This window comes from Panthera uncia (assembly GCF_023721935.1).
Source record: "Panthera uncia isolate 11264 chromosome C1 unlocalized genomic scaffold, Puncia_PCG_1.0 HiC_scaffold_4, whole genome shotgun sequence".
NCBI lineage: Eukaryota > Metazoa > Chordata > Mammalia > Carnivora > Felidae > Panthera > Panthera uncia.
This window is the reverse complement of record NW_026057585.1, coordinates 88,601,396-88,628,360: the sequence shown is the minus strand read 5'-3', so window position 1 is coordinate 88,628,360 and position 26,965 is coordinate 88,601,396. Positions and strand designations below refer to the sequence as shown.

Here is a 26,965-nt window from a genome sequence, read left to right as displayed (position 1 = left end):
CTCTTGCCCTTGTCTCGCCTGCTCTTCCTGCCTGGAAGGTCCCACAGAGACTGAACCTCCGGCCGCCCATGGAGGGCCAAACGAACCCTTTGCCCTGGAGCTGGTATCTGCCCGTTCCCTTTCCAGGGGCTTGGGAGACCAGGCTGAAGCTGCCAGGGGCCAGTGTGTACGTGCAGGGGTGCAGCTTCCCTCGAGATGGCACTGATTTCCCCCTGCCATAGGGCCGCCTCCTTCCCTACATGGCAGGGTCAGTAGGCATGTGACCAATGCTCCTCATTACCCAGCTTAAGTCTGTGAGTAGAAAAACAGATGCAGTTAACAACCGAGTGGTCAGCAGTGGCCACATGTGGACAGCCAGAGGCACGAGCGAGATCCCTTTGGTCAGTGGCGGCCACAAAGGCCCAGGCTTCGAGGAGGCCCTGGCTGGTGCCCTTGGGGCCGCCCGCCTGGTTTCAGCAATAAATAACAGGAGGACCCAAAAACCAAACCAAAACAAAAAGTACAGCCAGTATCCCTTGGGGTAGGTGCGGGGGCGCTGTTTAAATTACCGGCCTCCCTCGGGCCACGAGCTGGTTGCTGGCGCGGGGCTGACGCTGCCTGTCACCGGCACGTGTGCAGCTCCACCAGCCGCTGGCACTGCCGGCACTTGACGAAGCAGCACCAGTGGAATTTGCAGCTGCAGCGCTCGGCCAGCTCCACCTGGGCCGTGTGGAAGCCCCGGCCGCAGCACAGCAGCTCGCAGCCGTCGATGGCCTTGGACGTCTTGTTGCACGTGCGGCCCCTCGTGCCCAGCACGCCGCTGCGCACGTCCTGCTCGCAGAAGTCCGGGCTGGGCTCCAGATACACCAGGTCCTCATCCGTGTGCGGCTTGAACTGTGCGTTGCGCGGCACCAGCGCCCTGGAGGAGCCCACGCGGCGTGGCTCCACCTCGGTGGCGCCGTCGAACTTCTCTTTGAGTGCGTGGCCCACCTGGCGGAAGGGCGGCACGGCTCGCCAGCACGTCTTTACCTCACAGGAGCCCGACACCCCGTGGCACTTGCACTCCACCCGCATGTGTGTCAGGATAGCCTGCAGGGGGCGGGGAGGGGAGAGGGGCCATCAGGAGACGGCCGGCGGGGAGGCTGGGGCGGGGCCGGGGACGGGAGCACGGGCGCCCTGCTTCCGGAGTGAGCACCCGCCTTCGGCCAGGGTGGGCTGGTGGGCTGTGTTGGGGACGGTGGGAGACGTTGTCCCTGCTCTTGGGGCACTCGCAGTGACGGAGGAGAAACCTCCCGAAGGGCATCGTTCTGGAACTGCGTGGTGAGGGACACGATGGGGGGCAGGACGGGAGAGGTGCGTTGAGTCTGCAGGGGAACCTCGGGGAGCAGGAGCAGGAGCAGGAGCAGGCAGCCAGTATCCTAGTTAACGCACACGATCTGTGCATCGACATGAGGTTCAGATCCTGGCTCTGCTGCTTATTAAGGGTGTGTGTGTGTGTCGTTCGCGCTTCTGTGACACCTGCTCACCTGTCTGCTCCCCCACCCGCCGCCCCGTACCCCTCCGGCCCACGCAAGTGCTGGTGGGAGCCTGCACAAATGTTCCCGAGTGGCGCGAGGGTGGGAGAGTGTTCCAGGTGCCCTGCCCAGCCCGCCCCCGCCCCGGTGGTGGTAGTGGCAGGAGAAGCGCCACCCTACCTTCCTGCCAGCCTCGTTGTTGTGGAGGTTCATGAGGGCGCGGCTGGATGAGGCCCCCTTGCTTCTCTCCCGCACGTCCACGAAGGACTGGGAGAAGGCCACGCCATAGGCGATGTTGTCCGAGCATCCCGACCACTGGAAGCCTGTGCAGGGGGTGCACAGTGGCCGTGGTGAGTGAGGGCGGGGCGGGGGGGGGGCCCGCCCCGCCCTACCTCCCACACTTACCCTGCGGGCTGACTCCATGCACCGTCCGGTCACAGCCACACTTTTCCAACTCCCCGCTGCTGCATGCCCGCGTCACCGCGAAGGCCACACCTGCTGAAGAGATGGCGTACACGAAGGCCGCCTCCCGGGTCCCTGTGGGAGGCAGAGGGAGGGCAGGGCTGGGTCCCGGGGCTCCGCCCGGCTCTTTCCTTTGTCGTGGGGAGTGGTACCTGGGAGCCCCTCGAGGCAGGCCCGTGGAGACGGGGAGGCAGGCCTGCCCGACGGCTAGGAGGTACCCCGGCCGTGTGTGTGTGTTCTGCCCGGACCAGCCACCGAGTGCGCTTGCTGCGTCCCAGGCGCTGCTCGCCGTTGCACATGTGCCAATCGGCTCGTGTGCACAGCACCCGTGAGGTAAGGAGTCTACGGATGGATCAGCCGCCTCGTCCCGGGTCACACAACACATGGCTGAGCAGGCAGTCCAGCCGCAGTGCCCTGACTGGACTGAGGACACCGTGGTCACAGCCTCTCTCCAGGGCACGTGGTTAACATCATCAGGGGAGACAGGACAGGTGCACAGAGCTGAGCCGACTTACCGAGACTGCCAGGGCCCTAAAACAGCAGAGCCGGACCACCAGCCCAGGTCTGGCTTCTTTTAAAACCTGCATTCTAGGGGCGCCTGGGTGGCGCAGTCGGTTAAGCGTCCGACTTCAGCCAGGTCACAATCTCGCGGTCCGTGAGTTCGAGCCCCGCGTCAGGCTCTGGGCTGATGGCTCGGAGCCTGGAGCCTGTTTCCGATTCTGTGTCTCCCTCTCTCTCTGCCCCTCCCCCGTTCATGCTCTGTCTCTCTCTGTCCCAACAATAAATAAAAAACGTTGAAAAAAAAAATTAAAAAAAAAAAAAAACCTGCATTCTATTCGTGCCTACCCCCCAGCTGCCCCCCGTGCCCCAAGGGGGTCCCCCTGCACTATCAACCCGCCCCAGCCCTTTCTGCTGAGGCCGTTTTGCTTCCTTCCACCCCTGTGACAGTAAATCGTAATAGTGACAGTCCCTACTGTTTATCAGGACCAGTGCTGAGGAGAGGATGCCCCCTGCTACTGGGGAGCCGTATTTGTGCCCATTTCACAGATGGTAAAGTGCGGCTTTGGGGAGAGGAAGCGATTTGTTCCCAGTCACCCAGCAAGGAGGTGACAGAACCAGGACTCAAACGCAGGTCCGTCTGCCTCTGCTGCCTGTTCTTCCCCTTCCGCCCCCTGACTTCTTAGCAGTCCTGTCTTGGTGCCTTTCCTCGCCCCCTGCCTGAATGGGTGTTTTTATCCTCCTAGGAACTGTGCCTCAGGGTGTAGCTGCTGCGGAGCCTCTTTCTGGGCCTGTGGGTGGTGCTGGTGGTGCGTGTAGTGCACGTGCGCGTGGCTCGCTGGGTGTGTGACCAGACAGGCCCTGCTCCTCTTCTGGGTTCTGTGAGGGCCTCTGTGTGCCCGTGACTGTCCTTCTGTCTCTTGCTGGAGTGTCTGTGTCCGCAGGAGTGGAGGGGGCAGGTTTTGGCCCCGTGGTTGGCAATTACCACCGTGACACCCAGGCCTGTGCTCTTGGCTGCCCCCGGGAGCAGTTGCCGTGGTCAGATGGAAACAATCACCTCCTCTGTGCCCACGTCTGTGGACAGGCAGCAGAAGCCGAGCGCTGGGGTGGGGGGCGGCTCAGGCCCCGGTGGCTCCGGACAACCTGTTCTGTGTTCCGCCCTTGAACTGGGGGCACCGCCCACCACCCACTCTCCACTGCCCACCCTCTGTCCTGGCTTGGCCATTCTGGGCCAGCGTCGGGGGCCTTGGCCGGAGCCACGGGACCTCGACGGCCTGAGGTGGAATCCTCTCCAAGTTAATCGAGGCTAATAGCAGGATCATGTTGGTTGGTTTTGTGCTGTGGCCGCCCAAAGAGGGACGACTTTAGTTTCTGGTATTTCTGGTATTTCCAGGCCTGAACCAGCACAGATCTTCGCCCCAAAGACCAAGGGGGAAGGGAAAGCGGGAGATAGGGCCAATGGGACTGGTAAGGTGGCCCCAGCGCTCGGCTGGGCTTGGTCCTTACTCCTGCTTCTCCGGACTCTCGGGCAGCCCCTGGTCCTCCCTGGATATCTGGGCTCCTCTCCTCCCCTGAGTGCTGGTAGCCCTGGTGTGCAAGGTTCCCTGTCAATTTGTTCAGGGAGACCTCTGCCTCATTCCCCAAACCAACATCCATCTACCGGGACTCCAGGTCCCCCTTGCCCCAGCCTTGGGTACAGGACCCTCTGGTTTTCTCAGCTTGGGAGTGGGCCTGAAGGAAGAGATCGTGGAGGGAAAATCATAAGAGCTAAAGCTTATAGAGAGCTCCCTCTGTGCTGGGCACTGACTAAGCACTTCACATAATTTATATACTCTTCACCCCAACCCTATGGAGAGGAGACTTTTCATCCTCTTTTTATAGACGAAGAAACTGAGGCACCGAGTAGTGAAGCAACTTGACCAACAATACCCAGTCAGGAAGTGGCAGAACTAGAATGTGAACTCAGGAAGTTTGGCTGCAGAGCTTTCAACCTTGACATTGTCCTCGTGGAGCCCAGAGCCTGCAGGAATACACCTGCAGTGGATCGCTTCCTACCTCCTGTGTGTGAAGCCAGGATGGGCTTTCTTGGGTCTACCCTAAATCTTAAGTTCTGTAGGACAAGTTCAGTCCCATTTGTGGGCTCCTTACTGGGAGATGGTGAGCGGTTGGCCTGTGCTCCACACCGGAGGCCCCAGAAGGCCTGGAGAATGTGGCCAAGCCGCCATGCCCCTAAGGCTCATAGCAGTGGCTCCAGCAGCCTTTTCTAACTGGCTCTGGGTCCCAGCCCTTTGACTCCAGGGCTGCGGCCCCTCCTTGCTCCTCTCCTCTGCCTGCTGTCCAGGCTGGAGCCTTGCTCACTAGCGGGGCACCTGGCAGAGACTGCCATGACAGAAAGGGACTGTGGCGTTCCTGCAAGCCTAGCAGAGGGAGATCCCCACATGTCATAGAAGATAGCTGCCCCCTGGTCGGGGCGGGGGCGGGGGTGGGGAGGGGAGGGTTGCCTGTTCCAGCTGCAGCAGGGAGACAGATCTGGCTTTGTCCTCCTGGGACATCAGAGCTGGTGGTAAGGCAGACCCCTCGGTGCCAGTAGCTGCCCTGCAACCTGCTTGCTTCCATGAAGCCATTTGCCACACCCCACACCCAGCTCCTTTCTTCCTCCTCCCCGGGCTCCAGCGTGTGGAGCAGAAGTGGCTCTGCTGGGTCCCACCTCAGTGCCATCTTTTCAAGGTGCCAGGGCTGCCTGGGGTTGGGAATTCAGAGGGGTCCTGTGGACCCAGTAATAGCTCCCCTTTCTGAGGACCTACTAAGTGCCAGGGCCTTTCCAAGTGCTGTCTATGGCTCACAACAAATGGGGCACCCAGCTCTCTCCAGTTCTGTTCTGGAGGAAGGAGTGAGGCCCTGGGGTCCAGGTCCCTCAGCCGGTCAGCGGCTCAGCGGGAACCAGAACCGAAGCCTGGGTGAGTCAAAGCCTGTACTCTTCTGAGCACGTCATGTGCGATGCCCCCCCGCCCCCCCTGCCCCAGTGTGGGAAGGAAGGACATTCTAGTAGGAAGAAGTGTTTGGAGAAGAAGCCGTGGATGCCGAGTTGGGCTTAAAAGAAGCCATGGACATAGTGGCCTCTGGGCACCAGGCTGGGGTCCTGGTGGGAGGGCCATTCGAGCATAACTCACGTGTTTCCAAAGCAGACCCAGGGAGGGAGTCCTGGGAGGTGGGGCAGGACAGGCCCTGGTCTTTGAGAAAGACACTGCCCTGTGCTCTCCCGTTCCCTGCCCCCAGCCTGCCCTCCCAGTTTCCTTTGTTCTCTTAGCTACAAAAGCTCACCTTTTCTTGAAACCACCTCTAGGAAGCCTCTTTGGATTTAAGAGATGATGTAGCACAGAGGAAAGAGTAAATTAAGACTCTTACTAGCGGCGTGACTGTCCTCTCTGAGCCTCATTATCCCAACTCTAACAAGGGCAGGATAGCGCTGCCCAGACAGGCCAGACCCCACACTTCTCCCACATTTCCTGCCCTCTGTCTTGGACCTCCCAGGGCTCCTGGTCCTCTCGCTGGCCTGCCTGCCCCCAGGATCAGAATCAGGCTGCAGGTGGTTTTATCATCTAAGTGTCTTGCTTGTTTGCCTGGCCAGGCTGTCCCCATACTTCTCCTTTGCCCCCTAGCACCCAGCACAGGGCAGTGCACAGAGCAGCCCTTGGAGACAGGGATGGGTATTGGGAGAGTCTGGATGCTCAGGCAGCAGGACTGAGATCTGTTCCTTGCCCTGCTACTTCCTAGATGTGTGATTTCAATTTTCTTGTCCATAGAACGGGGCTGATGAAAGCACTGACCTCAACAGGTGGTTATGGGAACCTAATGAGGTAAAATACAGAACATGCTTAGTCTAGTCCCTGGCACATAATGGGCACTTGAGACATATTTTGTGATTATTGTCGTGATTAATGCCATTTTATTCATTTGTGAACAGGGATCATTAGGGCGCTTACACCCTGAAGGCCAGGCAGTCAACTGTGTGTTTGCCATTGGGCTAAAAACTTCCTTAGGGCAGAGACACTTCCTCCCTTGCTTGCTCCCTCACCAAACATTTATTGGTCACCCACTGCAAGCCCGGTCCTATGCTACACTCCAGGGAAAACGAGGTGGATTTGTCCTTAAGGAACTCCCAGTGGCGGAATGTCCTCTGGGAACCCACCCCAGCCCCGCTATAACTTAATCTGAGGGCACCTAAAGGCTGGCCTGGAGGTCACCCAGAAAGAAGGCATGTTCTCACCTTCCCTGGGCTCAGCACGATGCCAGTATGGAGGATCAAGGTGAGAAGACAGGTTTTGGTAAGTCACAGCCTAGGACTGAAAAGTGTTTACTTCTTAACTCTAGTCTGATGTTACAGTCAGTAAGGTGTCTGGATGATGTTAGACACGCAGAGGTTGGGAAGGCGGGCCTGGGTTTGAGTCTTCACTTTGCTTCGGCCAGTGCACCCCGTCACCTCGCAACCATGGCAGCCAGAGGCTGGAGGGCCTCAAGGTTCATTGAGTCCCCTCTCCCTTGGTCAGGGTCACAGAATGAGATGCGGGGAGGTAGGCAGAGGCACGGCATTGCCCACAGAAGGAGGGAAGAGGAGAAGAGGAGTTTGCGTTGCTTTGTCCACCTCTCCCTGCCATGCTTGGGCCAGCCTGCTCTGAGACCCCAGTGTATCCCGTTCATGGCGACCTTGAACCCTGGCCAGACTCTGTGGCTTTCCCTCCCGTCCTCAAACCTTTTTTATCCATTCAGCACATATTTATCAGTGGCCTACTATGTGCAGGTGCTTACTCTAGACTCTGGGACAAAACAGTGACTAAAACGTACAGAGGCCATCCCACACCTGGCCGTAATGCCTCCTCGGCCAAATACTGCCACCTGCCCTCGTTCCCGGCCACCCCGGATGCTAATTTCCCCAGGTTTCTGGTGGATTTTTAGCCTGGAGCGCACAGTTTGGCCCTCACTTACACGGTCCTCATTGCTCACCATTATTTTACCACCCATCTCGCCTCAGTAGGCCAGGAGCAGGGTGGAGGTGGTGGGGTGCTGGGGTGCAGAGTTGGAGGCTGCGAGACCTCAGCAATGTTTGCCTGTGGGGCTCGAGTGCCATCTAGCCCTTCAGAGGCATCATCTCTGAATCCTGATGGAAATCCCAGGAGGTTGGTCCTGAGACTGCCCCCACTTTATGAGGCTAGGAGAGGGAACGGACCCTGCCTGAGATCTCAGGGCCAAGAGTTGGCAGGTCCCGGAGCTGGGTGTGTGTCACCACCCTCTGCTTGCTGGACCTCCCTTCTTGGCAGTAGAGTGGGGGCACGCCACACATTCAAGAGTTGTCATGAGGGCGATCTGAGGCAAGACGGCACACAGGCGGCCGTCAGCAAAGGGTTTCCTTTTCTTCTCCAAGTATGGCTTGGCTCCTGGGCCTCTGCCATGTCTGAGGCCATGACCCCAGCCAGGCAGCTGATGAATGTGGGCACCAAATCAAGCTCACCCTTGCCATCACCCCAAAAGCTGGTGGCCACCAAAGAGGCCTGCCCAGACTGGCTGCTGCTGTTGTAGCTGTCCCCAGTGACAGCAGCTGGTGATAAGGATGGCTTTTCTTGGTCGGGGTGGACACTCAGGGCTGCCACCCCCCGTGTCACGGGACCTTCGTGAGGGGCCCTATAAGGTAAGCACACATGCTGATCTCACTGACAGGTGCCACTCGGAGTGATGCCACTCCTCCAAGGTCACGCCTGCCCATGCTTCCCCTGCAGGTGCCTCCTCTTGTGCAGTGGAGACAAATTAAGACCTTTCCAAGAGGACTCTTACCAGGGAAGAACATGAGAAATACAAGAGTGAGGATATAGATGAATAGGAAGAGATCAGACTCCTCCAGACGCCCCTGATGTCTGCCTGGTGTGTGGGTGCCTTGACTCCGCCTCGAGGGGGTTGGACGCTCAGCCAAGCCACTCAGACTTTAGTCTGGAGCAGATTTCAGCATTCCCAGTAGGATTCCCAGTGTTTCCCCAAACTTGCTGAGCCAGGGATGAGCCCTCCCTTGGTTCCTGCTGCAAACACAGGTGAGGAAGGCACTTTTCCATGGGGTTCTTCACTGGCTTCAGGCCAGCACCGAACCCATGCCTCCCTTTCTTTGCCCTTTTGAGTCCTTGCCCCGACTTGCTTTCTGTCATTGGATGACATCCATGGACTGTGTCCTCCATGCCAGGCTCTGCCATGTGCTGGGAAACAGGTAAAGGAGACATCACCTCGCCTCAGAACAGTTCAAGTTTAGGAAAGTGGTGGGGTGGGGTGAGGGAACAGGCATTACAGTTTAGTCTAAAAGTTGTAATGAAAGCTGTGTGAACACAGATGGTTTAGACGTGTGCATATGTGTGTGTCTGTATGTCTGTGTTAAGGGAGAGGGAGAGAGAGATTGAGATAGAGAAATTGATAAGGCAGATGGGTTAAAATGTAAACAGTTGCTGAATCTAGGTAAAGAGCATTATGGGAATTCCTCATAGGAAAAACCAAGCTCGTACATACAGGGAACAGATTGGTTGGTTGCCAAAGGTGGGGGAGGGGGTGGGGAAGTAAGTGAAATGGGTGAAGGGGGTCAAAAGGTACAAACCTCCAGTTACAAAATAAGTAAGGCACGAGGATGTAATGTACAGCATGGTGACTATGGTTAAGAATACTGTGTTGCATATTTGAAAGTTGCTAAGAGAGTAGATCTTAAAAATTCTCATAAGAAAAGGAAGGTGGACCTATGTGTAGTGATGAGTGCTAATCAGACCTACTGGGGTGATCATTTCGTAATATATACACATGTGGAGTCATTATGTTGTACACCTGAAATGAATATAATGTTGTATGTGAGTTATACCTCAATAAGAAAAGAAAAGTAGCTGACTGAATAAATCCATCACCTGGAGATGAAAACAATGTTTTGTAACTTGCCTGTAGGTTTGAAATTAGATCAAAACGAAAAAAATACAGGGGCGCCCGGGTGGCTTAGTTGGCTGAGCGTCTGACTTTCGATTCCGGATCAGGTCATGAGGTTGGTGAGTTCGAGCCCTGTGTCGGGGTCTGTTCTATCAGCGCTGAGCCTGCTTGGGCTTCTCTCTGCCCCTCTCTCTTTGCTGCTCCCCCACTCATGCTCTCTCTGTCTCTCTCAAAAAATAAATAAACTTAAAAAAAATTACAAAAATATTGGCACAAAAACAGACACTCAGATCAATGGAACAGAATAGAGAACCCAGAAATGGACCCACAAACGTATGGCTGACTAATCTTTGACAAAGCAGGAAAGAATATCCAATGGAATAAAGACAGTCTCTTCAGCAAGTGGTGCTGGGAAAACTGGACAGCGACATGCAGAAGAATGAACCTGGACCACTTTTTTACACCAGACACAAAAATAAACTCAAAATGGATGAAAGACCTCAATGTAAGACAGGAAGCCATCAAAATCCTCGAGGAAAAAGCAGGCAAAAACCTCTTTGACCTTGGCCGCAGCAACTTCTTACTCAACACGTCTTCGGAGGCAAGGAAAACAAAAGCAAAAATGAACTACTGGGACCTCATCAAAATAAAAAGCTTCTGCACAGTGAAGGAAACAATCAGCAAAGCTAAAAGGCAAACGATGGAATGGGAGATGTTTGCAAATGACATATCAGATAAGGGGTTAGTATCCAAAATCTATAAAGAACTTATCAAACTCAACACCCAAAAAACAAATAATCCAGTGAAGAAATGGGCAAAAGACATGAATAGACACTTCTCCAAAGAAGACATCCAGATGGCCAACCAACACATGAAAAAATGCTCAGCATCACTCATCGTCAAGGAAATACAAATCAAAACCACCATGAGCTATGCTCTTACACCTGTCAGAATGGCTAACATAAACAACTCAGGCAACAACAGATGTTGGCGAGGGTGCGGAGAAAGAGGATTTCCTTTGCACTGCTGGTGGGAATGCAAACTGGTGCAGCCACTCTGGAAAACAGTATGGAGGTTCCTCAAAAAATTAAAAATGGAACTACTCTATGACCCAGCAATTGCATTACTAGGCATTTATCCAAGGGATACAGGTACGCTGTTTTGAAGGGGCACATGCACCCCCATGTTTATAGCAGCGCTATCAACAATAGCCAAAGTATGGAAAGACCCCAAACGTCCATCGATGGATGAATGGATAAAGAAGATGTGGTATATACATACAATGGAGTATTACTCGGCAATCAAAAAGAATGAAATCTTGCCATTTGCAACTACGTGGATGGAACTGGAGGGCATTATGCTAAGTGAAATTAGTCAGAGAAAGACAAATATCATATGACTTCACTCATATGAGGACTTTAAGAGACAAAACAGATGAACATAAGGGAAGGGAAACAAAAATAATATAAAAACAGGGAGGGGGACAAAAGAGAAGAGACTCATAAATATGGAGAACAAACTGAGGGTTGCTGGAGGGGTTGTGGGAGGGGGGATGGGCTAAATGGGTAAGGGGCACTAAGGAATCCAGTCCTGAAATCATTGTTGCACTAAAAGCTAACTAACTTGGATGGAAATTTAAAAAATAAATAAATTAAAAATAAATAAAACATTACAAAATAATTTAAACATTACAAAAACAAACGAACAAGACACAAAAAAGCCCCCAGCACAAGCAAAAAGCTTCAGAGGAAAAAGCAACCACTGGTTTGTAGGAGCTGGGACAATGCCGGGTGGAGAAAGAGGGGTGAATATTTGGGGTGGAGGAAACAGCATGTACAAAAGCACGGGGCTGTGAAAGAGCCTGACATTCTGCTGATCTGTCCACCACTGCGCCTAAAACACCAAACACCTACTGCATGCAAGGACCTTCCTGTGCTTGGGGTCTGCCGTTCGAGCCTAGAATTCGGGGCTCCTCAGACAGCAGGTCCCAGAGCCTTGGCAGTGCACCATCGACCAAGGATATTCTCTGCTACCAGGCCACTCACTAGGTCTCTGCTGCTTCTCCAGAGCAGCGATATTTAGCAATGCCAAGCACGACGGTGCTTTTCGGCCTCTGCCAGCTCCCAGGAGAATTGCTTCCAAATTTCTATCACAGTTGGTTTCCAACAACATCCAAACGGTTTGCCACAAGCCCGGCAGCCCTCGCTGTCCAGGACCACAGGTGCCAAGACAAAGGTTGGCCCAGGCAATGCCCTCCTGCTGCCTAGCGAGTCAAAGGGCCCTGTCGACTGGTAGCAGCTCCGGAGTGTCAGTTTCAAGCTCAGGAAGTAGAAAAAGAGGCAGCTGGTTTAGAGCACTTCCTCGAGGGCAGTGGCTTGACCCAGTGACCTCTCAAGGAGCCTTCCAGTTGCATGGAACGTTCTCTGCCCTGCCCACCTTCCTCTGGCTTAATGCCTTCTCAGATTTCTCATCTCCGCAGAGGGCCTAACTCAGGAAAGCTTTCTCCGAGCACCCGGCCCTGGCCAGGGGAGGAGTCCGCCCTTGTGCTCCCAAGCCTCCTGTGTTCCCCCCATCACAGCATTCTGTCACTGTGGCTGAGAGCAAGACCCTGGAGCTGGATTGCATGGGCTCAAGCCCTGGCTCTGCCACTTGCCAGCTCTGTGACGTTGGGTGAGTTGCTTAACCTCCACGTGCCTCAGTTTCTTCATTTGCAACATGGAACCTTATCTCCATGGCCAGATGAGTTAGTATTTACTGAAAACAGTGTCTGGTCCCTAGTTTGTGCTATTGGTGTGTAAGCTACTGCCCCTCCTGGGCTTGCCCTGATGCCAGGAGGACAGAAGCGGGGTCTGCTCTTTCCTGGTCTCAGAGCAGGACGTGCTGAGGCTCCCCACATGGCTCATCAAGGATACAGACGAATGAGGTGGGCTCCCTCAGGAGGCCTAGTGTTCGGGTAAAAACAGCATGGGGCTGGGGGTCTGGGCCAATCCATCCTTTCCCCTGCCTGAGCCTCAGTTACTTCCTCTGTAAAATGGGGACAGCAGCCTGGGGACCAAAACACTGCAGACCGTAGAGTGTTGCCCCGCACAGAGAACAGCACCCCTCTGCTGGCCCTGCCCCCTCCCCCCCCAACGCCCGTTCTGGCCCCTCTGCCTGCCTCCATCGGCGTCCTCGTGACCGTCTGGCAGCGTGCTGGTTTAGCCCGGTAAGTGACAGACGGCTCTGGCCACTCATGAGCACGTGGCTCCCCTGCCAAGGCAGTGCTCTCCCCCTGCCCCGCACCTCCCGCGAGCCCCTCCCTCACCTTGAGTCACCACCTTGCCGAAGACAGGCAGGGAGTCGAGCGTGGAGCAGTTCCAGCGCCGGTTCCGGAACTGGTACTGGCACTCCTCGATGGCGAGCTGAGCACCTCGGCGCACCGAGTCCATCACCTCAAGGTTCCGCTTGCACATCTGCACCTGCCTCTGGATCAGGCCCTTGAGCTTCTCGCACGTCTCCTCCTCCGAGATGCTCCCCACGGAGGACAGCTTGGCCAGGTACCTGGGGAGAAGGCGGCGGGGTGGAGTGTGGTGCGGCGATCCCTCCCCCTCTCTCTGCTGCCGGGACGAGGCTGTGCCCAGCCCGGGTCCCTGGGAGCTGACTCATCCCGGTGGTGGCTCGTGGCTGAGCCTTCTCTCTGGATCCAGCGACAGGCCCTCTTGCCTGGCTTTTGGGACCAGCGGGGGAAGTGCCGTCTCATCATAAGAAGGCTTCCGCCCCGGCCAAAGCAGGTCAAAGCACTGAGAGGGATGCTGACGGAGCCCCCACGGGACCCCTCCTGGCCCAGGGTGGCCCCTGCACCAGCGTCTGTACCCCGATGTTACGCCAGACTTGGCCCCTGGGCTCTGACCCCTTCACGTCCCTCTAGCTGGGACGCTAGAACCGCTGCACTCGTGTCTCTTTCCCCACCCCCAGGCGAGGACCCCAGTGAACGAAGCCCGCATTCTGGCTGCAAGGCCCAGACCCTCACTGCCAGCCACATCCCGGGGCACCAGACGGAGACCAGCATCAACTGCAGCTGGGGGACTCGAGATGATGAGTGTGTGGATGGTGGCAGGGGAGGAGGGCTTAAAAACAGAGTGTGCCGTGCTCTTCCCTCAGCCCCTGGGGTTTTTGTGGCTTGACAATGGGGCAACAATGCTGGTTCCATCTCATAGAATTATGGTGGGATCACAAGCTAGATACCTTATGTCAGGGAGCTCTGGGACCCGGCCTTTGGGGAGAAGGGGCTCTAAAGTGTCTACTCCAGGGGAGGACAGGAGGGAGTGCTGCTGTTCATTGGACACCCACTACGTGTCATGCACTGTGGCAGTCACTATATTCTGCTGCACCCTTGCCTCCCATCTATGAGGTGCTAATTGTTATGCCCATTTTATGGATTCCAAAATGAAGGCTAAGAGGGTGACACAGATAGCAAGTGCCAGAGCTGAGCTTCAAACCCCTTCAAACCCTGTGGGTCTTCCCCCTGCCTGTCCTCCTCCATGGCAAGTTGAGGGGCAAGTTGAGTCTCTGTGTCACCTAAGGACAGACACTGTGATCGGGACCAGGAGGCCAGAGAGCCGGAAGCAAGACACATGAATGCTCACCAGGATGGGAGCAGAGCTAGGGAAAGGCCCTGTCAGGAAGAAGTGGTCCCTCCCAAGGGACAGAGGTGTGCGTTGCCTGAACACCTACTGAGTGCCAGGTATGTTTCAGATAGGTGAAGTGACTGGCTCGGGGTCACCTGGCTTGTCTAGTTTGGAGGCAGATCTACTAGTTTGGAGCCTAGGTCCGCATAACCCCATGACTGTGTTCTAAGCGTTGCCCCTCAGCCTGCACCCCCCGCCCCCTTTTGGAATCCTTGGCCAGGGCCAAGTGAACATAGTAGGTGCACAAGGGGGAGCTGAGTGCTGGGAGGAGAGCTGAGTGGTAACTCTGAAGGCCTCCTCTCCCTTTCCTTGCCCTCACTTCCCACCTGTTTGGTGGGACATGATCTGCTCCCCTCCCAGGGCAGGGCTGGCAGGGGCTGCCTTCCAGGTCCTTGGAGGAGCAACAGAGTACAGAGTATCGCAGACTTCCAGAATGCTCCCTGACAGATAGTCTGGTCCATTATACAGGTGAGCAGAGTGAGGGAAAGGGGCCTTCCCACCATCTCCCAGGAGGAAACTCAGAGCCTGGCTCTACCCTTAGTCTCAGTCACACAACAGGGGCTCGAAACAAAGACAGCGAGTATCCCGCTGCCCCCGACTCTATAGTGAGCCAGTCCCCCACCAGGAGCTTGGCCAGCCACCTTGGTCTGGGGGAGCTTTCTAGGCATGGAGGTGGAGATGCTTGGAGGTGATGAAGCCGCACAAATTTCTTGTCCATAGAAGGATCAAGGGGGAAGGCCCACTCCATGGGACTCAGTTTTCTCATCTGTAACGTGGGGAAGTTACCACTGGTTCTGGCTAAGTCAAGGAACTGTGGTCAGAGCAAAAGGGGGTCCTGTGTGTGAAAGGTGGGCTGACAAGGGGTCTGAGGCAGTAGGGCAGGAACTTGCCATTTGTTTGCCGGATGAAGTAAAGGAATAAATGATGAGCAAAGAAGTACACAGAAAGCCCTCTTGAAATATGGGACATTTTTATGACTACAGTAATAAGCACAGTTAGCTTTCATGCAGCTTAGGACCAGGCTAAGCACTTCCCTTACATTGTTGCATTTATCCTCCCAGCAAAGCCAACGGACCCCTGTTTTATAGAGGAGGAAACGGAGGCACAGACCTGTTACGTAGTTTGCCTTGTGTGCAAGGTCATCCAGCTCGTAAGAGGTGGAGCAGGGACTTGAACCCGGTTTTGCCCAACTTCAAAGCCTTTGAAGTGGATACAATGCTGTTTTAAGTGGCTCGAGGACTAGAACTGGCCCCAGCAGGCAGGAGCTGCTGGGAGCCAGGTTCGCTCAACCTAAGGACGCTGGTCAAGGTGGAGACGATGGGCTGCCTACCGGTTGCCGAGTTCTCCTCCCCCGGAGGTGTGTGAGCAGCAGGTGGGTTCTGTGTGTCAGGCATGGGGGCTGGCCCAGAGGAACGGTTCTCGAATCTGGCTGAGCATCGAAATGTTTGTGGAGTTTGTTGAAAGTGCAGGTGCCAGGGCCCTCGCTCCAGGCGGGGCTGGGTGGGCATCTGGGCTTTTGACACATCCCAGGAGCAGCTGTGAAGCCAGACTGGCCCTGGAGGGCACTTCAGGGGAAGCTCTTGGCCAACCACAGGGGATGTTTCCTTCTATGCCCGAGGGAGATCTGATTCTGGGACCCACTTTCCGCCTCACGGCTGCATCAGCCCCCCCCACCCCCCGCCCCCCACCTCCTGGTTGTGGAGCTTGAGTCTAGCTGTCTTTATCTAGAAATGGAGATGATGGTTCCTATCCCAGAGGGCTGCTGTGAGAAATTAAGGTGATTTGATGTGGTTGGTGCTGCCGGCTCTTAGCCGGGCCCACGGGAGGTGTGCTGTAGCTGCGAGGATCCCCCCAACTTCCCTGGCAGCACACGGGTGAGTAGAAGGTGGGTGGTCTTGGGCTGAGGCATCCAACCTTCCCTTCCTCTCCCCACATTCCTTGCTTCCTGGAGGACCCCCCTGTCTTCTCTGCCAGGTCCTGCCTCAGGGATGCAGAGACTAGCAGCGTCGGGGCAGGAGCCTGAGACTCCCAGAGGGGAGACAAGGGTGGGAAGGTGGTGGAGGGGCAAGGGGAGGGTGCATCTGGAGGGGGAGGGGACACACTGGCTCCTCAGCCCTGTCTGGGTGCTCCCCTTGCCTGGGCCAGGTCCCCTATGGATGGCCCTGGTCCCACCTGGTGCTCTTGGCCTGCAGGGGGCGCCAAGAGCCCAGCTACTGGCTGTGGGCCAGGTCCATGTTTGGGAGGCCACCGGTGAGGGGACAAGGAGTTGGGCCTCAAGTTGAATCCTTTCCTGCTCAGACCCAGACCTGGCCTCTTGAATAAGGGTGGGGTCCCCTATTCCCTGAAGGGCATGGGGGCACAGAGCTGGCCCCTGTTCCCTTTGCATCCAGCCGATGGGCCAGGTCAGGATGTACAGGCTCCAGGCTCCTGGTGGAGGGAGGTGTTCAAGGGCAGGGCTTCTCTGGGTAGGGAATGCCGGCTGGGGAGGCCTGGCTGAGCTACCAGCCCACAGTGTGACCTTGGGCAAGTCCCTGCCTACCCGGAGCTTGGGTCCTCGTGGGGACACTAAACTGGTGGGTCTGTGCGGCCTTTCCCTCTGTCAGAGTGACAGTCCCTCTTCTACAGATGGGGATGGAGGTGTCCAAGCCTCAAAGGCCTCAGGACCCCCTGCATTGAATGAGAAATAAAGTAGACCAGGGAAGCCCCCCACCCCTCTCCCCTAGGCTAGACTCAGTGAGGGGAGGCAGCCTGAAATAACCGTCCTACGGCTTTAGGGGCAGGCTGCTGGGTGGCCATGGCCATGAGTCACTGGGACAGCTTCCAGGAAGAAGCTGAGAACCCTCTTCCGCTGAGGAGTGTGCCTGTCCCCCCCCCTCCCCACGGCTGGCACCAGTGCCACCCCCCAGCCCCTGCCTTCATCTGGCTCAACAGCTGTCCCCTTCCATGCAGGAGACACAGCTCCACCCCACCTCGATTCTCCTGGGTCCCAGAATCTTGCCTGGGAAGGCCTGGCTGCCAGGACTGGATGTGCAGCTGGGAACAGGGCGGAGAGAGTTGGGACCCCGGGCATCACAGGCCCTTGCCCTCACAGCCCGCTTGTTCTGGTGCCCAGCCTCATTTTACAGAGGAGCAAACTGAGGCCCCAAGACGTGGAGGGACTCACCCAAAGTCACACAGCCAGTGAGTGAGTGGCTGGGAGCTCTGTGTCTCCTGTACCCCAGTTGTAGATCTGCCTTGTTTGACAGCCTTGGGGGCTGACACTACCCTCAGTGTCGTGTCTGGCCCATGGCCTCCTCAGGGCCCGGCACAGGTTGTGGCACATAGAAGGTGCTCAATAAATGCCTACAGCATGATGGAGGGCTCTGTCCCCCTTGGCTCACCTCTTGGCAGAGTCGTCAGGGTAGGGAAGAGCAGGGGTGAGGGAGTAAAATGGGGGCTGTCTTTGCCTTTGAGGGCTGGAGGCTGTGAGAGGCTAGAACCCAACTTTTTCTGGGGGCCTCAGGAATCCCCTCTCTGCACCCTAAGGTGGCTCAGCCTTTTCCCCGGAGACATGTGTGCCACTTGATGACCCTGGAGCTGGGCCGGGCCCAAATGTTGGCTGCACAAGCCATTTCTGGGGGGCACAGAGAGCCCGGGAGTGATCGGTATTGGCTGCCGCTGGGCTAGGCTGGCCAGGCCCGTGGAGGGCCTCAACCATCTCTGCTCCTTCTCTCGTTCTGGTCGCCTTGCCCCAGTTTAGGCTTCTTCCTGCCACTGCTGAGTACAGGCTTAGCAATTTGCCACCTGCTGCTCCAGCCACCCAGGACTCTAGCCACAGCCCCGCCATCGATCAGGTTACCCCAGCAGCCCGGGCTGCCCCGGCTGCCGCTGCCAGCCAGCTCGTGCCCCCATCTTCTCCAACGGGGGCTGCGGGTCCCACAGGCCCCACCCAGGAGGCCCTCCCCGCCGGCCCGTGCCGAAGCCTGCGAGGCCGGAGGGCCCTGGCCCTGCCAGGGAGATCAGATCCTCTCGGCCACCTGCTGTTTTCATTAGAAACTAAAATTAGCTGGGCTTGTCCCAAGCTTTTCCAGGTTTGCTTGCTTTTTAAAAAAAATATACAAATTCCTAGAGAAAAATCCGCACCTCTGCGCCTCCTCTCAGCTCTTACTCTGCGCGTCAAGAGGAGAGGAGACGGGAAATAGCTGGAGCGTTTGGGAGGCCAAGCAGATCAGTGTCGTGGGTCCTGGCCCCGCGGGTATCCAGGTGGGGGCTGGGACGCCAGCCCAGGCCTCTCTGCCCCCTCCCTCTGGCCTCCCTGCCTGCCTGGGCCACATTTAGAGCCTCCTCAGGAGTGGCAGTGCCTGGGACACCAGGGAGGAAGGAGGCCAAGCAGGCGGGAGGAGGAGCCGGAAGGAGCCGGAGTGCCTGCCGAACAGTGAGCCGCCTGGGGAGACACGGCCGCGTGAAGGCAAGCATGCCACGGGACCCACCCAGGACCACGTTCTCTCCGGGGGTGGCCAGCACCTGGCTCCCTGGGTCCCCATCACGCCCCTCAGCTGTTCTCGGGCCTCCGGATGTTTCTGCACCCACCGTCTCCGAATCCCGAGGCCCTGTCCTGGAGACCTATCGTTTCGCACGGCCCACAGGGTGGCACAGTGTGCAAGAGAGATGGCAGACTGGGTCAGAATCCCAGCTCTGTGTTCCCGGAGGCAAGTTAGCGAGCATCTCTGAACCTCAGTGTCTTCATCTGTAGAATGGGGAGAATAATAGTTCTCACCTCAAGAGACGTCAACGGATTAAATGTTCACATAGTAGCCACTGCTCCCCGGTTGGCAACATTACCAAGTCCTATTGATCATCACTGTGGTCATTAAGGTGTTTACCGTCATCACCTTCATCATCACTGCCACCTCAAAGCCCCTGCGCAGTCCCTCGAGCTGGGCCCTCTGCTGGACCGCAGAACAGTCCTGTTCACTGGTCTTCTTTTGCTCGGCTCTTTTAGACAGGGGTTCACCAGCCTGAGGGAAGGACACACCCCCACTGGGAAGGGTGGACACTTCGGCCTCCATCCCCACCGCAGAGCTTGGACACAGCTTGCTCCGATGGAGCACGCAGAGCTGAAGGATGCTTGCCGGTGACCTGGGCCCACTGGTCGGACCCTCCAGGGACCAGGGGTCCAACAGGTGGGACAGAAGTGGGTGCTTTAGGAGATCAGAGGCTGGGGCACCGCGGTGAGGGGGCTAGGGACAGTGGGGTCCAGTGCAGGCTCAGTGTGCCTGGGGGACTTGGGAGCCCTTTGCGGGACAAGATTGACAGGAAGGGAGGCACCTCATGTCCCCTGTCACCTGTGCTCTTCAAACAACAGCCACATGCTTTAATATATCCTTAGTGCAGCCACGCAGGGTTGGCCAGGACGGTATCATCACCCTCCATTTTACAGATGAGGTTCTGGGAGGCATGTGTTCAAAGCCATGCAGCCAGTCAGGGCTGGGCAGCATTTGAACACAGGTCATTCTGGCTCCTAAGCCTGGGTTGGCGGATCAGGCTCCAAAGACGGAGTAGGGTAGTGACAATGATTTGAGGAAGGTGGCTTCATTCTTCCATTGCTGAGTCCTTCTGCGGTCCCAGGGCTTTTGGGGACCACAGCAAAGGCGTCTGCTCTGCTTTTAGGAACAAAGGATACTGGGGAGGGAAGTGTCTCAGTCACTAGGCAGCCTGGACAGCTTCTGGGGCCATGGAAGGGGCTGCTGCTACTGGCCTGAAAGTCCTGGAGGGGCAGCCAGTAAGGAGGGGCCAGCCTTGGAGACACAGTGGTTGTAGGGGTGGTGGGCACAGCCTCCCCTCCACCTTCTCCCCGGCCTTGGCAGAACTCTGGAGTCCTCAGTGCCCAGGTCAAGTTCTCTTTGTCCCAAGTGCCTTTCCTCAGTTTGGGGGGGGGGGGATGATGGCCTTTCCTGGAGCCCAAGCCCCTACTCCTGTACCTCGGGGCACTATTCCCCCTCCTCCTGTCTCCTGGGACCCCTCGCTTCCTTTGCTCTCCATCCTCAGAAGCCTCAGCAGCCCCCGTTTTTGTCTTTTCACTTCCCAGTTTCCATTGCTTTCCCACACCTGGTAGCCCAGCTCCTACATTTCATTCCTGAGGGCTTCCTGAGTGGGAGCCCCCCTCCCACTCACCATCTCACAGTATTTGTTCCTGGGGAGCCGGTGGCTGACTCAGGGCCGGCAAGTAGCCACTCAGACCTTAGCTGGATGGCCCCAGAGCCGCACCAGAAGGTAGGAATTTTCCTTCTCTCCGCAGGGCAGGTGTGATTGTGGGGGTGAGTGGGCATCAAAGTTAGGGCACTTCCTGACCTTGCCTTGCCTCCTGTTTGCCAGAAGAGAGCTTCTCCCTTGCAGAGACCCACCCGACGCTTGTCCCCCGAGCGCCTCTCTCGCCTTTGTAGCCACTGAAGCATTCATCCTCTCTAGCTTGGCGGAGGGAGCCCAGGGGGTGGGAGCGAGGAGGGGTGGCTGAAACCCCAGCTGAGCTGCCCAGGGCAGGAGCTGGCTTCCTAGAGTGGGGCTCATGCTCTGGTGGCTCCAGGTTGCTAGTGAGTTCCTTGGCTTTGGCAGATCCCTTCTGAAGGCACCGTCTCCAGGAGAGCCTGTGGCCAAACCCGCACCCCCATCCCAACAAGGCAGCTAGGACAACTTTGGTTCCTTCCTCGCTACAGTCGCTCATAACCTCCCATAGAGGATGACAGGCTAGGGTGTGGGGCTGCAGGGAAAGTCCTGGGAAGATAGTCAGGAGACCTGGGATGCAGTTCCACCTCTATCAGTAAGGTGCTCTGTGGCCCCAAGAGCCCACTGCAGTGCCTGGTGGGGCGAGTCTTGACAAGCAAGCATTTGCCATGACTGAATGGGGCTTTCCAGGCATGCCCCTGCTTGGAGATTCAGGGTCCCTGCAAGGGTTGAACCGGTAATCTCCCGGGACCCTTCAAATTCTGATGGCCGTGACTTAGCCCTCGATTCCCTGGCGTGCCAGGACTGCCAGGACCCCGACTCGAGAGGAATGCCCTGCTGTTACCAGCCCTTGAGGAAGAGTTCCTGGAACCCAGCCTTGCCATGATAGGTCCCGTGTGTGAACAGAGTGAGAAATAGGGTCTGAAAGAACCATCCAGGAGTCACAGCAGGAAGAGGCCCCTGGAGTCTCAGCAGAAATTTCCCGCTGCTTCTAATGGGCCTCTCCAAAGTTCCCTTGTGAGCTGTGAGCTGCTAGCTGTTGGGAGGTTCCTTCCCTCCTTGAGCACATGCCTCCCTCCTCCTACCCACCTTCCTCCCCTCTCTGCTTAGACCAGGTCCCCTCCACGGTGGGGTTCATGACTTGGTCAGGGGAACTTTTAGAACGTAGTTTGGTTTAAAGTGCCAGGAGATGGGGGAGGTGGGGAGGGGCTTGGATGGGGAAAGGGGGAGCTGGTGGGGGTCACAGCAGGGAGCAAGCCTTCCCCTGGGTTTGGCTGGATCACAGAAGACGCAGTTCAGGACTCAGAGATAAAACCTGGCAACTCCTGAGGCCATCTGGACCGCAACCATGGGGTCGCGGCTTTGCCTTCCAGCTGAGTTTGCTGAGCAAACGGCAGCGGCTCTGGCAAGCTGGTTTGCAGTGGGGGTGACTGGAGGGGCCAGAGGGGTAGCTGTCACCCCCGTCCGTGGCTCCCTGGCCAACCCTGTGCCCAGTTGGCTCAGGCCAAGCCCTTCTTCCCAGAGGGAAGAACAAGAAAAGGAGGCTTGGCGTAAATGCTCAGCTTTGCAAACGCACCCACAGGGCCCGAGTTGGGCGAGTTTCAACAGGTTTGGGGAACACTGTCTTGTCAGATGCTTGCTGAGTTGCTCAATTGCTAATCCCAGGCTGAGGGAAGAAAGTCAAGCCATAGCAGACAGCTGGGTGATGACTGCCGCCTGAGTAAACCCCTCAGGCAGAGCCTGGTCTCTAGGCCCTGCCACGGAGGGTGAGGGGGAGAAAGTGCTTAGGCAGGATCTGGGGGTGGGGGGGTGCACCCTGGCAGGGGAGCTGCGGGGGCCAGAGTAGCAGATCTGCTGGGTGACAGACAGCCACACTCCCTGACACTCACGTTGGCCCATCTTAGCATCACCTGAGACTCAGGGGGTTGCAGTGGAGCTTCCCTCCTACTCGAGGTCTCTAAGATCGGGCACCATTTGACAAAAACTTACAGCCCTCTGGAGCGAACAAGCCTTTCCCCTTTTCACCCATCGGATATTGACTGAGCACCTAAGCACACTTGACATTCAGGTTTTATAACCTCGTAGAAGTACAAAGCCACCCTACTGGACTGTAGTTACATACAGTACGAAACTGTCCTATAGGCATGGGGATAAAAACCAGGAGATGGGGACATGCGAGAGCACGTCAAGCTCAAGTCCTGATTCTGATTTGCAGAATGTCCTTGGGGGAAGCAGCTGCACCTCTGGGCCTCTGAAGTGAGATTGAAAAGAGTACAGACCCCTTGTTCCAAAAGTGGGAAGGGAGAGGTTACATGGTTCTAATAGGGTCACAGGTGTGAAAGTGCTTCATAAACCACTGATCCTCAATGGGGGGTAATCTTGCCCCCCAAGGGGACATTTGGCCATGTCTAGAGCACCTGGGGATATGCTACTGGCATCTAGTAGGAGAAGCCAGGGATGCTGCTGAACATCATACAACGCACAAGACAGGCCCAGAATATCCACGGTGCAGTTTGGGAAATCCTGGCATAAACTATAAAGGGCTGTGGATGCGTGAGTGATTGATCGGACGCCCAGAGTCAGGGGAGGAGCACGAAGGAGGGGGGTTTACTATCTAGAAGGGAGGGAGGGATCCTTTATAGCTGGGGATCGGGAGGCTCTTCCTGGGGGAGATGTGCCACACACCTTCACCTGTGGGACTGGCTCTGCCCACACCTGGCCCAGCGAGTTGCACCCAGAGTGTCAGGCCTCAGTCTGCTCATGGTCAAGGAGATCACCGCCTGTGGCCCCCCTTGCTGGGCAAATAGGCACACGGGAGCTTGGACCAGAGATGCACACCTGTGGGGAGTCAGATGCAGTGAGGGTGAGATGCTTCCCCCAGCCGCCCCGAAGGGCGCTCCCAGACACAACTCCTCTGGCCACCAGGATTTGCCTGTGAGCCGGGCGGACCTCCCTGGCTTTGTGAGGCTCTTGCAGGAGCCCTCGTTGAAGAGCAGGGAGGTGGCAGCCGATGATCCCACCTGTGTGACCCGTGTAAGAGCAGTAAGACCCGACAGAGCAGTCTGGGGTAAACAGGGCTTGCGAGCAGCAGGCTGAAGGCTCATTCTCTCCATCGTCCCTATAAACAAGGACACGACTCCCCCATCGCACCAACAGCCGCCCTCCACCTCCAGCAGCAGCCATGCCGGCCATTCCCAGCGCGAGCGTGCCTGGCACTGCGCTCGTGCTATGTGCACGAGCTCACACTTGCCTCACTACCGTCCAAGAGTGGGTGCCACTTATATACAGACGAGGAACTTGAGGTTAAGTAACCTGTCTGTCGTCACTCAGCCGGTCAGCGGCAGACCTGGGATGGACCTGCGGGCTGTCTTGGAGACCTGGTTCTTAGCCACTCTGTCGGACTATTTCTGAGTGTGGAACGGCCCCCCCACCCTCATCTGGTGGGCCTCTGCTGGGGCCCCAGCCCGGTGCACCACTGCCCTTTCTTCAGGAAATCCACAATAAAGAAGCCCTCGCCAAACTATTCCCTGACTCTTCCTAGTACTTTCATTTGGAGTTCAGAGCTATCCGCCGAGGACTGTGGCCCAGAGGGCAGGAGAGGCCCACCCAGAACCAGCCAGCTTGGGAGGCAGAGCCGGGACTGGAACCCCGGACTCTCAACTCCCAGCACGCCCAGTGTCAGAGGGAACTTTCAGGGCCATTTCTGAGCCCATCTTTCAGAGACAGAGCCAGGCCTTTCACCGACGGACTGTTTTCATCTATCCATCCCTCCCTCGGTGGTAGGAGCTGCCACAAGCTGCCGGCTCGCCCGGGGTGCCAGACATGAGTCTGATCGGCAGCTTTCAGCTTCTCTGGGCTTGCCCGGGCCTCAGGCTGGGGAGCCCTCCCAGCTCCAGGCTCCGTCCTGCCCGACAGCTGCACGCAGTGGGACACCTGGCCTCCCCGGCAGGCCGCCGCCCTTCTGAGACAACAGACAGCATCGTCTCTTGCAACCGGCCAGCCAGCCGACCCTGGACTAAAGCCTGACTCCAGGTACTTGAACGGGAACGGACACCCAGGCGTTGCCCCTCTGAGAACATTGCCGGCCTCCCTCTGGGGACCAGACCTCCACCGTGACTCACACTTGAAAAAGATAGTGCCAGCCACCCTGCCTGGGTGGACATCTGCCTGCCCACAGCTCTTCCTTCTAAAGGCAGCTTTTGGGTCAGGTGCCCCTGCCATTTACTAACTAGGTGACTTTGGGCAGTGACCTCTGTGATCCCCAGTCTTCCCATCTGTGGAACGAGATTCAGATGTTGTCAGGATTTAGATAATGCGCTGGGAGCTATTACAATACTGATTACTACTATTGTCGTGATTCTGCCACCTCCAGGCCAAGTCCCCTCTGTGACTGCTCCAGCTCGCACCAAACCTTTCCTCTGAGGGCACTAGCATGCACACTGTCCCACCCATTCGTGTTTTTACTTCTGTCCCGTCTTTCTAGACCCCAAGGTCCTTGGAGACCAGGCTGTGAGTGGGCTCAGTCCCTGTCTCAGGGATGGAGGTTGATAAATACAAGACGAACGACCCCGTCTTGGAATGTGCCCAGAGATCTCTTCTCCATCACTGCCCCTCTGGTTTGATAGGGGTCCCGGGAAGCCCCTTATGCTTTCCGTCTTGGGCTGTGCAGAGACCCTTGGCTCAGAGCCCGGGGTGGAGCAGGAGCGAGCTGGGTCATCCAGAGACCTGCTTCGTGGCAACCTGAGCCATCACCACCGCAGAGAACAGGTTTGCCAACCTCTCTTCTCCCTCCAGGCCGCCCCTCCTCACCCCGCCCCCCTCGAGGGAGTTGTTGGAATTCCCCCATGGTTTTGCGAGACCCAAAGCTGGGACTGCCTCCCTGGCTGGGATTTTGGGTTTGGATGTGGCTGAGGGTGGCTGGTGACACCACCTGGGCCACATTGGCTCAACTTTGGGACGGCTTCAGGGAAGGGGTATGTCAAGGCCTGGGAAGCAGCACCTGGGTTCAGTTCTCTGAGTTTGGGCAAGTAGCTTCCCCTCCTGGGGCCTCAGTTTCCTCATCTGTAAAAGGAGCTCAAACACTGGATGCTCTTGAGGGACTTTTCCCTATGGATGCTGCTCTCTTCCCTGAAGGCCTGGGTCCGATTCTGGAACTGCCACTTTGTTGTCCTCCTCTTCGTAGCCCTTGGCACTGGGTGGGCCAGCCCCAGTTCTTGTTCTTCTGATGCTCATGCTCACTTTGGAGACCCTGGCTCTGAACCCCTGCTTTCAAGGGTCAGCTCTGGGGACCCCAGAACCCCCGGTTCCAAATCAGCTTCCCTCCTCCTCATCTCTGGGACCTAGTCCCCACTCAGGAGGCTGGCCCGCGGGGGGTAACGGGAGGAGGTGAGAGTGCCCTGGTTCCTGTAGCTTTGCCACTGCCCCTGAAGTGTTAATCAAATTAAGTCTCCAAGAAAAACAAAAGCTCTGCAGCCACTTCGGGCTGCCTTGGAGTCGCTCGCTCTCCCAACAGCTGGGAGAATTCCACATCACCTCGGTCCCCCAAGCCCTGGGTGGCTCTGACCCCAACGAACACACTCCTTCCAGCCTGCAGGGCTCCGGCTGGCCGCAATGACCTCATAGCAACAGCCATTGGACACTCGGGGCAATTTCATGGGAGATATTTGTTCTTTAGTCTTGATGCAGAGGGAATTTTTTCCTCTCCCGCTGTCTCCATGGAAACCCCAGCTACACTGTGGGCCATCCCCCTTCCCAACTCATGCTTTTCAGATCAATATTGGAGCTTGGCTCCCCACTGGCTGCCCACAGCCGATGGGGGCAGAGCTCTGGGCAGAAGGAACTGGGGCCAGAGTTAAGCCTGGGGCCAGGGGAACCATCACTGATGGGGGGATGAAGAAGGGCTCCGGAGTCTTCTCCCTTCCCTGTTCATCTACTCACCAAAGCTCATCCCTTTAGAACCCCCACCTCCTCCACCTGAGACCCCTCAGTGAGCCCTCTGTCCCTTCCCAGGGAGTCACCTGAGCCAGGCCCAGCAACAGAGAAACAGGCCACCAGCGGTCACCCCCGGCCACCCTCCTCCTTAGGTAGAAACACAGAGAGGTGCTGGGCTGTTGTCTTCTTCAAGGGCTGGACGGAGTTTCTTCCTGCCCCAGGGAGGAAAAGGCAGGCCACCTCCAGCCGCAGGCTCTCTGAGGCTGGGTGTCCCGATCCCTTCCCTCTTTCTACTCGGGGCTCCCGCCCCCCAAGCAGAAACAGGTCCCTGCACGCCTCCAGCCCAGCCCGCAGCTCGGCGCAGCTCGGCGCGGGGAGCTCGCTCCTGGACTGCTTGGGATTAACCTGCTATTAGGACCCAGACTCCTACCCCGTAATGGGCTTCCCCGGCGACCTGTCAGCCGAGCCCGGTCTGCGCTCGGAGCCTGGCGCCCCACCCCGGCCGCCGCCCCGCACTCGTACCCTCGCGCTCTCGGGCGCCCCAGGCCGCCTATGGGTGCGGATGCCGCCACCACCCCTGCCGCCTCTGGGCTGGGAGCCGCACCCGGGCAGGAGCGGTGCCCAGAGGGAGGCCCAGGCGGCGGCGGCGGCGGCAGCGGAGAGGGCGAGCGAGCCTCGCGTCCCGCGGCCGAGACACCTGCCGGGCGCCCCCGCGCCCGCTGCCCCGCGCCGCCTGGCACCGGCCGCTGCCCCCGGGGCCTGCCCCGCCCCGCC

At 57.3% G+C, this 26,965-nt stretch overlaps 1 protein-coding gene across 1 annotated transcript; it reads right to left on the bottom strand.

Annotated features, from left to right (window-relative positions):
- Positions 1 to 186: 186 nt before the first annotated feature.
- WNT4 (Wnt family member 4) lies at positions 187 to 19,107 on the bottom strand. Its single transcript, XM_049618906.1, has 5 exons — positions 18,881 to 19,107; positions 12,697 to 12,932; positions 1,899 to 2,030; positions 1,674 to 1,816; positions 187 to 1,068 (listed from the first exon to the last, which is right to left on the bottom strand). The coding sequence occupies exons 1-5, from the start codon at positions 19,105 to 19,107 to the stop codon at positions 601 to 603; spliced, it is 1,206 nt and encodes a 401-aa protein (XP_049474863.1). The 3' UTR covers positions 187 to 600.
- Between the last annotated feature and the right edge of the window lie 7,858 nt (positions 19,108 to 26,965).

What these genes read in the sequence shown, in the direction of transcription:
- WNT4 (XM_049618906.1), bottom strand. Translation starts at nt 19,107, where the DNA reads ATGGAGGCCGAAGTGTCCACCCTTCCCAGTGGGGGTGTGTCCTTCCCT. An exon ending in GTGATGATCAATAGGACTTG is followed by an intron (nt 12,933 to 18,880) that starts GTAATGTTGCCA and finishes CCTTCTCCCCAG; the next exon opens with GTACCTGGCCAAGCTGTCCT. An exon ending in CGGCAAGGTGGTGACTCAAG is followed by an intron (nt 2,031 to 12,696) that starts GTGAGGGAGGGG and finishes TGCCTCCCACAG; the next exon opens with GGACCCGGGAGGCGGCCTTC.